Source organism: Pan paniscus, chromosome 23, assembly GCF_029289425.2.
Source record: "Pan paniscus chromosome 23, NHGRI_mPanPan1-v2.0_pri, whole genome shotgun sequence".
NCBI classification, from domain to species: Eukaryota; Metazoa; Chordata; class Mammalia; order Primates; family Hominidae; genus Pan; species Pan paniscus.
Window position 1 is genome coordinate 41,138,173 of NC_085927.1, and position 12,141 is coordinate 41,150,313.

Here is a 12,141-nt window from a genome sequence, read left to right on the forward strand (position 1 = left end):
TATTATTATTATTATTATTATTATTATTATTGAGATGGAGTCTCTCTCTGTCACCCAGGTTGGAGTGCGATGACACAATCTCAGTTAACTGCAACCTCCGCCTCCCGGGTTCAAGCAATTCTCATGCCTCAGCTTCTCAAGTAGCTGGGATTACAGGTGTGTGCCACCATGCCCAGCTAATTTTTGTGTTTTTAGTAGAGACAGGGTTTCACCATGTTGGCCAGGCTTGTCTTGAACTCCTGATCTCAGGTATCCACCTGCCTCGGCCTCCCAAAGTGCTGGGATTACAGGCATGAGCCACCATGCCTGGCTGGTAATTCATTTTAGATGCTTGATTAGTGTCTGAGTTTTAACGCAAACATGTTTCATTGGTGGTGCTGTGTACTTCTGTTGCATCACATCAGGAGGCTGATGTGACTGATCTGACTTTATGGTTGTCTTTCCAAAATCTATATGCATAATTTTTAATTTTTTTTTTTAATTTTAGTATTTATTGATCATTCTTGGGTGTTTCTCGGAGAGGGGGATTTGGCAGGGTCATAGGACAATAGTGGACGGAAGGTCAGCAGATAAACATGTGAACAAAGGTCTCTGGTTTTCCTAGGCAGAGGGCCCTGCCGCCTTCCGCAGTGTTTGTGTCCCTGGGTAGTTGAGATTAGGGAGTGGTGATGACTCTTAACGAGTATGCTGCCTTCAAGCATCTGTTTAACAAAGCACATCTTGCACCGCCCTTAATTCATTTAACCCTTAGCGGACACAGCACATGTTTCAGAGAGCAGGGGTTGGGGGTAAGGTTATAGATTAACAGCATCCCAAGGCAGAAGAATTTTTCCTAATACAGAACAAAATGGAGTCTGCTATGTCTACTTCTTTCTACACTGACACAATAACAATCTGATCTCTCTTTCTTTTCCCCACATTTTCCCCCTTTTCTATTCGACAAAACCGCCATTGTCATCATGGCCCGTTCTCAATGAGCTGTTGGGTACACCTCCCAGACAGGGTGGCGGCCGGGCAGAGGGGCTCCCCACCTCCCGGACAGGGCGGCTGCCGGGCGGGCGCTGGCCCTCCCTTCCCGGACGGGGCAGCTGGCCGGGCGGGGGCTGTCCCCCACCTCCTGGACGGGGCGGCTGCCGGGCGGAGACGCTCCTCACTTCCCGGACGGGGCGGCTGCCGGGCGGAGGGGCTCCTCACTTCTCAGATGGGGCGGCAGGTCAGAGACACTCCTCACCTCCCAGATGGGTGGCGGTGGGGCAGAGACACTCCTCAGTTCCCAGACGGGGTCGCGGCCTGGCAGAGGCATTCCTCACATCTCAGACGGGGCGGCAGGGCAGAGGCGCTCCCCACATCCCAGAGGATGGGCGGCCAGGGAGAGACGCTCCTCACTTCCCAGACTGGGTGGCCGGGCAAAGGGGCTCCTCACATCCCAGACGATGGGCGGCCAGGCAGAGACACTCCTCACTTCCTAGACGGGGTGGCGGCCGGGCAGAGGCTGCAATCTCGGCACTTTGGGAGGCCAAGGCAGGCGGCTGGGAGGTGGAGGTTGTAGCGATCCAAGATCACGCCACTGCACTCCAGCCTGGGCAACATTGAGCACTGAGTGAGCGAGACTCCGTCTGCAATCCTGGCACCTCGGGAGGCCGAGGCTGGCAGACCACTCACGGTCAGGAGCTGGAGACCAGCCCGGCCAACACGGCGAAACCCCGTCTCCACCAAAAAATACGAAAACCAGTCAGGTGTGGCGGCGCGCGCCTGCAATCCCAGGCACTCGGCAGGCTGAGGCAGGAGAATCAGGCAGGGAGGCTGCAGTGAGCCAAGATGGCGGCAGTACTGTTCAGCCTCGGCTCAGCATCAGAGGGAGACCGTGCAAAGGGGAGACGAGGACCGTGCAAAGGGGAGAGGGAGGGGGAGGGGGAGGGAGAGCAATTTTTAATTTTTTAAGATTTTTTTTTTTTTTAAAAAAGAAACACACATAGGTTGGGTACTTAGGATTGTTGAGCTGGAATAATGAGGAAAGACAGTAATGTGGCCCTCAAAAGTGGGTTTTATCCTAAGATGAAGAGAGCACGTGTAATATGAAGAAGAGGAAAGTCAGAGAGAAGGTCTTGGAGCCGAGGCCAGCGCACGGCACTGGTGCCGCCAGCCTCCAGCTACCCTTCTGGGACATTATGTAAAATGATGTAACTGAGTGAAAAAGTGGTGAGCTGGCCTCCTCTCTCTGCTCAAGTCACTGAGCTGGTATCGTGGTGAGGGATACTCATGAGGCCAGAGCTCTGAGTCCACCGTGTGAAGGCAGGAAGCTTTCTGGGTCTGAGAAGGCTGTAACTTTTTTGGTCCTTGTCTTCTCATACTCTGGAAGCTGACATCAGGGTGACCTTCTGGTGTTCCAGTGGTAAGTCCTAAATTTGTGAAGGGACCGCTTGTTTTGGAGGTAACAGTAGGTTAAGATGACCTGGAGAGGCACAGTCTAAGAGCTGGAGGGGGCCACCCAGGACACCAGGGAGTCCAGTGCCTCATTTTACAGATGAGAAAATTATGATCAGTAGAGGGAAAGGGAGGTTCCCAGAACCACCTAGCAAGCTAGAGGCTGAGTCCAGTATCCAGGCCTCCACTTCTCTGACTGTGGTAGCCAGCGAACATTTCCTACTTGGAATTTCTGAGGTGATGAGGGTGGCCAGATAAGGCTCCTGACAGATTCTTAATGTGCATCCAGAATTCCTGGGTATCCCTTGGTGTTGGTTTTATCCTCTTTCTTGTTCAACTCCTGGCTGGGTTCTTTGACTTGGAGGTGGTGGTCAACAGTGGTCTCTTTATACCAGCATTTAGTGGCCAGTTTAGTATGTAGTGGTATGGTGCAAACAGGGTGTCCATGAGTCCCAGTCTCAGCCCCACATTAGTCAGCTAGCCAAGGTAACTGCAGTTTCCTAAAGAAATTGGACCAGATCAAGATTGTCCAAAACATAGTATGAGTGTGCCAGGTGATGTCAGGTGGTATGAGGGTAAACTTTTCATTTGTTACTTTTATATTAACCTTTTTACTTATGGTAAGTATTACTGGTTTTCCATTTATTACAGTGACATAAACCTCTTCTTTAAATGTACTGAGGCTAAAAAGTTGATATATTTAGATAAAATAAGGTGAATAGTATTCCAGTGTGGCAGAAGGAGGATTGAAAAAGATTGCAATATGGAAGACCTTGGACCAGATGATCTTTCTGGTCCTTATTAGCTTCCTAACCTTTCATAGTTACAGGAATTTCTTAATATTCTGGCATATGGGCTGGGCACAGTGGCTCACACCTGTAATCCTAGCACTTTGGGAAACTGAGGCAGGTGGATCACCTGAGGTCAGGAGTTCAAGACCAGCCTGGCCAACATGATGAAACCCCATCTCTACTAAAAATACAAAAATTAGCCGGGTGTGGTGGCAGGCACCTGTAATCCCAGCTACTCGGGAGGCTGAGGCAGGAGAATCACTTGAACCTGGGAGGCAGAGGTTGCAGTGAGCCAAGATTGTGCCACTGCACTCCAGCCTGGGCGACAGAGTGAAACTCCATCTCTTAAAAATATACATATATATTCTGGCATATGACAATCACAACCTTCCTGCCTCAGCAGATTCACCCGTCAATATAGAGGCTGGACAGCCTGAACATTCCATTTAATGTAGCATGTATTTGTCACCTGGGTTGATTATCATGGGGGAATCTAAAGACGAGTGAGACAAGGTCCTGGTTCCTGTGGAGAACCATCTGGAGGCTGCTCTGTATTTGGTGGAGTTTGCGTATCTGTGTGATATATTCTGGACCATATTCATGAGAAGTTCCTGGGTCACTGCCCTCTGGGTAGTGCCCTACAACTCTTGTCTTCTGTAGCGCTTTGGGAAGTCTGCTCAGGGATTCAGTCATAATCAGCTCTGGAGCCTAGAGAAGACAGGAATGTTGGCATGGAAGCTGGGGGGAGAGGGCTGCAGAAATGGGCAGTCAAGAGTTCTCTGCCTTTTAGGATTTCCCTGGGGAAAGTCTTCACTCAGAGCTTCGCTGACAGCCAAGGATGGCAAGCAAGGGGCCCTCGGCCTCTGCATCTCCTGAGAACTCCAGTGCAGGGGGGCCCAGTGGGAGCAGCAATGGCGCTGGCGAGAGCGGAGGGCAGGACAGCACTTTCGAGTGCAACATCTGCTTGGACACAGCCAAGGATGCCGTCATCAGCCTGTGTGGCCACCTCTTCTGGTCAGTACCCCTGCTTCCACCCCAGAGAGCACATTGCCAAGTTTGGAAAGCCTGTGACCCTGGGTGGTTTGGAGCAGAATGCTTCCTGCTCACTTTGGGAATACACTCAGGCTCAAGGGACAAGAGACCTGAGTTCCCATCCCAGCTCTGCTACCAATGAGCTGGATGACCTTGGGCAAATCCTGTCTCCACTCTAAGCTCGTTCTCCCCATCTCTAAAGTAATAATACTTACCATTTAGTGAGCACTTACTACCTGCTACTTGCTGTGCTGAGCCTAGAGGCAGTATAGCATAATGGTTATAAGCAAGGACTGTGGAACTGGGCTTCCTCCTTCTGAAGCTTGACTCTGCCACCTTCCTGTTTGACCTTGGACAAGGTACTTACACACATTCTGCCTCATTTTACAGGGTCGTTTGCAAGCATTAAATGACTCAAAATACGTAAAAGGCTTAGAAGAGCACATAGCTTGCAGTAAATACTATGTGTTAGCTATGACTATAATTGTTACTATATTTTATGTTTATATATAGATAGATACACTCATCAAAATGAAGTGTCAAGGTCGGTGTCTGTTCCAGCCTTGATGGTTACAGGAGCCCTTTCTGGCTCTGAGAACCTAGGTGCTAGGTGAAGGTCGGATTTTGTTTTTTTGTGTGTGTGTGTGTGTTTTTTTGTCTTGAGATTTTGAGCTGAACCTTGAAAGGTCAATCAAAAAATGCTAGGTAAAGGCGAAGGGTGTGTGTGTCACTCCAAGGCAGGGAGTTTCTAGGGACAGGTACATGCACTGTTGGACTCATCTGAGACCCTTGAGGCTACTGTATACCTCTCACAGCACTCTGGATGAGAGTCTGGGAGTGTTAGGAAAAATAATGGTTACAGTAGTGTTGAGCCAGATTATCAAACCCAGATTCGACTAAAGGGACATAGAGGTAATGAATATTTTTGAGCAGAGAAATTGTGTGAAGAAAAGGCCGTTTAAACAATATTTAAGGGATTTTAAGTTGGCAACAGCGTAAAACATCAATTTATTGGTGAATAAATAGAATGGAGCAGAGATTTTTGTTCTTGAGGCTCTTGCCCTAATTACCATCTTGTGTAAAAGCTGTTGTGATCCACATTCTCCTAGAAATTCAGGATACTTCAGGGTATCGTAAAACCAGGACTTGAAATGATTGACAAAATTAAGAATTAAAAGACAGGATACCCCTGATTTGATTATGTAAATGTATCAAATTATCACATATAACATAAAAAATATGTACAGCTATTATGGCTGGGCTCAGTGGCTCACACCTGTAATCCAAACACTTTGAGAGGCCATGGTGGGAGGATCACTTGAGCCCAGGAGTGCAAGATGAGTCTGGGCAACATAGTGAGGCCCCACTATGTTTAAAACTAGTCAGGCATGGTGGCGGTACCTGTAGTCCTAGCTACTCGGGAGACTGAGGTGGGAGGAAGGCTTGAGCCCAGGAATTCGAGGCTACAGTGAGCTATGATTGTATCACTGCACTCCAGTCTAGGCGACAGAGAGAGACCCTGTCTCTTAAAAATATATATATATTCTGGGCTGGGCGCGGTGGCTCACGCCTGTAATCCCAGCACTTTGGGAGGCCAAGGTGGGCGGATCACAAGGTCAGGAGATTGAGACCATCCTGGCTAACACGGTGAAACCCGTCTCTACTAAAAAAAAAAAAAAAAAAAAAAAAAAAAATAGCCGGGTGTGGCGGAGTGCACCTGTAGTCCCAGCTGCTGGGGAGGCTGAGGCAGGAGAATGGCGTGAACCCGGGAGGCAGAGCTTGCAGCGAGCTGAGATCACGCCACTGCACTCCAGCCTGGGTGATGGAGCAAGACTCTGTCTCAAAAAATATATATGTGTGTGTGTGTGTGTGTGTGTGTGTGTGTGTGTGTGTATGTGTGTGTTTGTGTTTGTGTATGTATTTATTAAATTTTATAATTATAAATTTTAAGATTATAAATTATGTATTTTATATATATATTAACTATATATATATTTAAATGTACAGCTGTTGTATATCTTTTTTTTTTTTTTTGTGGAGACAGCCTTGCTCTCTTGCCCAGGCTGGAGTACAGTGGTGCAGTCTTGGCTCACTTGCAACCTCTGCCTCCTGGGCTCAAGTGGTTCTCCTGTCTCAGCCTCCCAAGTAGCTGGGACTACAGGAATGCACTACCACACCCGGCTAATTTTCTTTTTGTATTTTTAGTAGAGATGGGGCTTCGCCATGCTGGCCAGGCTGGTTTCAAACTCCTCACCTCAAGTGATCTGCCCACCCCGACCTCCCAAAGTGCTAGGATTACAGGCGTGAGCCACCATGCCTGGCCCTGTGTCAAATTTTTTTTTTTTTTTAGAGACGAAGTCTTGCTTTGTCACCAGGCTGGAGTGCAGTGGCACAATCTCGGCTCACTGCAATCTCTGCCTCCCAAGTTCAAGCAATTCTCCTGCCTCAGCCTCCCGGGTAGCTGGGATTACAGGCGCACACCACCACACCCAGCTAATTTTTGTATTTTTAGTAGAGAGAGGTTTTCACCATGTTGGCCAGGATGGTCTCGATCTTCTGACCTCGTTATCTGCCCGCCTCGGCCTCCCAAAGTGCTGGGATTACTGGTGTGAGCCACCATGCCTGCTATCAATTTTTTTTTTAAAGGCAGAATGCCATTGGAAAGAACACAGACTCTAAAATGAAACATGCTTCCAGTCTGGATGGTGCATCCCTGAGCAAATGTGCTAGCTTCCCTGTACTTTGGTTTCCTCATCTGTAAGATGGAGATGATGGTACTGCCTCATAGGTTAATGTGACCGTCCAGTGACATTAAGAAATGAAAAGGTATTCAGCCACAGCGTGGCACACAGTACAGTCATGCAGTACATAATGACATTTTGGTCAACAATGGATTACATATCCAACAGCGGTTCCATAAGATGATGATGGACCTGAAAAGTTCCTATAATCTAGTGATTTTAAAATGTTATAGAGCAGTGCGTTACCTTTTCTATGTTAGGTATGTTGGATTTTTTGTTTGTTTGTTGTTTTTTTGAGGAGTCTCACTCTGTTGCCCAGGCTGGAGTGCAGTGGCATGATCTTGGCTCACTGCAACCTCTGCCTCCCAGGTTCAAACGATTCTCCTGCTTCAGCCTCCCGAGAAGCTGGGATTACACATACGTGCCACCACACCCGACTAATTTTTGTATTTTTAGTAGAGACGGGGTTTTACCATGTTGGCCAGGCTGGTCTTGAACTCCTGATCTCAGGTGATCCAACCGCCTCAGCCTCCCAAAGTGCTGGGATTACAGGCGTGAGCCACCACGCCCAGCCTGGTTTTTGGTTTTTTTTGAGATGGAGTCTCACTGCGTCACCCATGCTGGAGTGCAGTAGCACTCCAGATTGAGTAGCACGATCTCAGCTCACTGCAACCTCCACCTCCCAGGTTCAAGTGATTCTCGTGCTTCAGCCTCCTATGTAGCTGGGATTACAGGCATGTGCCACCACACATGGCTAGTTTTTGTATTTTTAATAGAGATGGGGTTTCACCATGTTGGCCAGGCTGGTCTCGAACTCCTGACCTCAAATAATCTGCCCACCTCAGCTCCCAAAGTGCTGGGATTACAGGCATGAGCCACCACACCTTGGCTCTATGTTAGGTATGTTTAAATACACAAATATTTACCACTCTGTTACAGTTACCTACGATACTCACATGCTATTCAGGTTTGTAGCTTAGGAGCAATAGGCTGTACTATGTAGCCTAGGTGTGTAGTAAGCTATTTCAGCTAGGTTTGTGTAAGTACACTCTGTGGTGCTCACAATGATGAAATTGCCTAATGACACATTTCTCAGAACTATCCCTGTCGTTCAGTGATACATGACTATCGTTGCTTAATAAATGGGAGGAATGGTCATTGTTATAAAGCCTGACTTTCCCCTGAGGGTCATTCATTCACCTCCACTTCTCCCCTAGAGCCTTTAAGGGAACTTGCCAGTGGAGATCTGCCATGATTTGGGGTTATTCTCCACTCAGTTTAGAATGACATTGCAAGATTAATGTTGGAGTCAGATGTTATGGCCAGGAAGATTGTGTATTTGGTTTGTGAAGCTAAACTGTGGTTCAGGAATTGGAAAAGGAACTATCCTTTGAGTTCAAAGTGTACTCAGCTAAAGATACTTGGTATGTGAGGTACAGAAGCCATGCCTGCATTTTCCACTGTCCTGGCCTACATAGTAGGTACACAGTAGATATGTGTTAACTAAATAAACAAGAGAAAGAAATTAAAAATGTGGGCCAGACACGGTGGCTCACACCTTTAATCCCAGCACTTTGGGAGGCCAAGGTGGGAGGATCACCTGAGGTCAGGAGTTTGAGACCAGCCTGACTAACACGGTGAAACCCCGTTTCTGCTAAAAATACAAAAAATTAGCTGAGCGTGGTGGCACACACCTATAATCCCAGCTACTCAGGAGGCTGAGGCAGGAGAATCGCTTGAACCCGGGAGGCGGAGGTTGCAGTGAGCTGAGTGAGCTGCACTCCAGCTTGGGCAACAAGAGCAAAACTTCGTCTCAAAAAAAAAAATAAAAAGTGGAGTTGAATACTTTTCTTTCAATTCTGTAGATATCATTTTTTTTTGTATGTGGTGTTAGATTATAGAAAGGGCAATGAACTAGAAGTCAGGAGACTTTTTTTTTTAATCCTGATGCAGTTCATTTTATGTTTCTGAGCTTTAGTTTCCTCATTTGAAAATGGAGAGATTGGACAGCAGCTCTCTAAGCTGAAGGTAACCCTTTCTGTCAAGTAGCATCCCCATCCTTTCTGTTACTTAAAGATGCTTTTAGAGTAGACCTGAACTTTTAAGCTGCTTCCTGCTAGGAGAGTTCTCAAGGATGAGGACAGCCTGAAGATTTTGTTAAACTGGATCTGGACTACCTGAGAGTCCACACATCCCTTGTGAGCCCGAGGAGGCTATGAACCCACTGAAATTGAGTGTAAAATAGTGTGTAGTACATGTGTATGTGAATGCCCCCATCAATTTTTTGCACAGGGTGTCCTTAGCTTTTATTGGATTCCTTCAGATGTTGTAACCTCTCACAGGGTGATTTGTAGAGAAGCTGGGTCTGTGTGGTCTGAGCCCTGGGGATTTCACATATACTGAGATCTCAGGGGCAGAGGCTGGGGTCTTATCTCCATTGCGTTATTTATTTTCTGTGATTTTTACCCCAGTTTTTGTTTAATTTCCAATACCAGTAATCCCTACAGAACCTCAGTGGGCATGCAGTGCTCCATAGTTTACTCCTGTTTTCTCATTCTGCTACTACCACTCCACCCATCAAGTGTTTCTGCTAATGAAAACATTTTTCTTCCTTACCGCTTTTCTCCTTCTCCTTGATGACTGGTTGCCCTGGGGACTCTGGCAGTTGGCCGTGTTTACATCAGGTAAGATGCATTTCATTTTACTTTGTCTTTCATCAGCTATGGTTGCACAAGAGAGCCCTAGTCTCAGGAGACTGCTTTCAGAAGCTGCAATCTGCCCTGCTTGTGGGCTCATTTGCTTACTTACCCCCCCCCAGCCTTCTTTACATACCTGTCCACTGACAGACACTTGATGAAATCGGGATGGTCCTAATTCTGCCACAGAGGGCCTTTTTGGATCTCAGTTACTCATTTATAAATTGGATTGGATTTATGTTAGTTAGGTCCTTTTTATTTTTGAGATTCTGCTTCTATTAAAACAGTGCCTCCTATCATATCAACAGTCCCCCAGCCCTTAAAGGTTATGAAAATATTAGGAAGGGGAAAACTTTTTTGGTGTCAACAAAGAGCTTTTGTGAGGAGAGAAAAGTCTATTTTCCTAGCTTTAGCACCTGCTTGGTGAGACAGAGCTGGGCCTGGCATTCACAAGTGGCTGTGAATAATCACAGCCTGCTGAAAGTCTCCCTGGCCGTCAGCAGTAGAGTACCACACTCGTAGGTGGCCTGGGAATGTTGGGGAGGACAGAAGTTCCAGACTGCTAAAGCTTCAGAATCTGGATGGGAGAAAGAAGGTGGGAACAGGGCTGCACATTCTGTCCCCAGCAGGACCTGGTAGTACATATTGACTATGAGTTTATGAAGAACACGTAACACATTAAGTTTTGGAGCTATGAACAGTAAGAGTAGGAAATAAAATCATTCAGTGCTGCCATCTCCTCAGCCCTGAAGTCCTAGATTCATGTTTATAGAATGTCTATAAAAACACGTTTTGGCCGGGTGTGGTGGCTCACACCTGTAATTCCAGCACGTAGGGAGGCCAAGGCAGGTGGATCACTAGAGGCAAGGAGTTTGAGAACACCCTGGCCAACATGGCAAAACCCCGTCTCTACAAAAAATATAAAAATTAGCTGGGCGTGGTGGTGCACGCCTATAGTCCGAGCTACTAGGGAGGCTGAGGCACGAGAATCGCTTGAATCTGGGAGGCAGAGGTTGCAGTGAGCTGAGATTGCACCACTGCACTCCAGCCTGGGTGACATAGTGAGACTCTGTTTCGAGAAAAAAAAAAAACCCAAAAAACCAAAAAAAAAAACAAAAACAAACAAAAAACAAACAAAAACAAACCAAAAACATTTTTTATCACTTGTTTTTTTAAGAAAATTAATTTTTTTTTTTTTTGAGGCAGTCTCACTCTGTCGCCCAGGCTAGAGTGCAATGGTGAGATCTCGGCTCACTGGAACCTCTGCCTCCCGGGTTCAAGTGATTCTTGTGCCTCAGCCTCCTGGGTAGCTGGGATTACAGGTGCACACCACCACACCCGGCTAGTTTTTTTGTCTTTTTAGTAGAGACAACGGAGTTTCACCATGTTCCCCACGCTGGTCTTGAACTCCTGACCTCAGGTGATCCACCCGCCTCAGCTTCCCAAAGTGCTGGGATTACAGGCGTGAGCCACCGCGCCTGGCCTAAACAAAAAATTTTAATGTAACCAGTGAAAGGGCCTGAGAAACCCAAAACGGGATTTTTTTTATATTGAAAGAAATAGGTGAATGCAAAAAATCAATGAAAGTACACAAAAAGCATTAAGCAAATTTAGATAATGAGCAAAACCTATCCTTTAGCATGTGGTAAGTCACCAGAAAATGATCAGCTTATCTCCTGATTCTGATGCCTGGGATACACAGTTGTTGGGAAAATGCTATAAAAATGAGAAATTGGCTGGGCGCGGTGGCTCATGCCTGTGATCCCAGCACTTTGGCAGACCAAGGGAGGAAGATCACGAGGTCAGGAGTTTGAGACCAGCCTGGCCAACATGGTGAAACCCTGTCTCTACTAAAAATACAAAAATTAGCTGGGCGCAGTGGTGGGCGCCTGTAATCCCAGCTACTTGGAAGGCTGAGACAGGAGAATTGCTTGAACCCAGGAGGCAGGGGTTGCAGTGAGCTGAGATCATGCCACTACACCCCAGCCTGGGTGACAGAGCAAGACTCTGTCTGGGGGAAAAAAAATGAGAAATCACAGAAAGAAGAATATGACTGACAGGAAAATACAGTTGCTCCTACTGGGAAGGTGAGGATTTAAAGTTTGCTGTACTTACACCAGCAGCCTAAATTGAGGCTGGGTATGTCAGACTTGACAGCCCCAGGCTTGCAGTTTCCCTCCCCCTGTGTTGCTAGGAGGCCCTAGAGAGAAACAAAGCATGAAGAAGCCTGTTTAATTGTGATGATTTTTTTTCTTTTTTTTTGAGACAGAGTCTTGCTCTGTTGCCCAGGCTGGAATGCAGTGGTGCAATCTCGGCTCACTGCAACCTCCGCCTCCCGGGTTCAAGCGATTCTCCTCCCTCAGCCTCCTGAGTAGCTGGAACTACAGGCATGCGCCACCACATCTGGCTAATTTTTGTATTTTTAGTAGAGACGGGGTTTCACCTTGTTGGCCAGGC

At 47.0% G+C, this 12,141-nt stretch overlaps 1 protein-coding gene across 7 annotated transcripts in view; it reads left to right on the forward strand.

The window, feature by feature from the left end:
* The window catches only part of RNF185 (ring finger protein 185), a 46,773-nt gene that overhangs the window by 22,799 nt on the left and 11,833 nt on the right, over positions 1-12,141 (forward strand). For 5 of the 7 annotated variants that reach the window (XR_001337629.4, XM_003826928.5, XM_034948318.3 and 2 more), the window contains 2 exons: positions 4,006-4,229; positions 9,654-9,672. Coding sequence is in view for 6 of the 7 variants with exons in the window: in XM_003826928.5 (XP_003826976.1) it covers positions 4,054-4,229; positions 9,654-9,672 (195 nt within the window). In the remaining variant the exon portion in view is untranslated. Of the gene's footprint in view, positions 1-58; positions 157-4,005; positions 4,230-9,653; positions 9,673-12,141 lie in introns of all 7 variants that reach the window. The other 2 variants (XM_055105776.2, XM_063603410.1) reach the window with 1 other exon arrangement.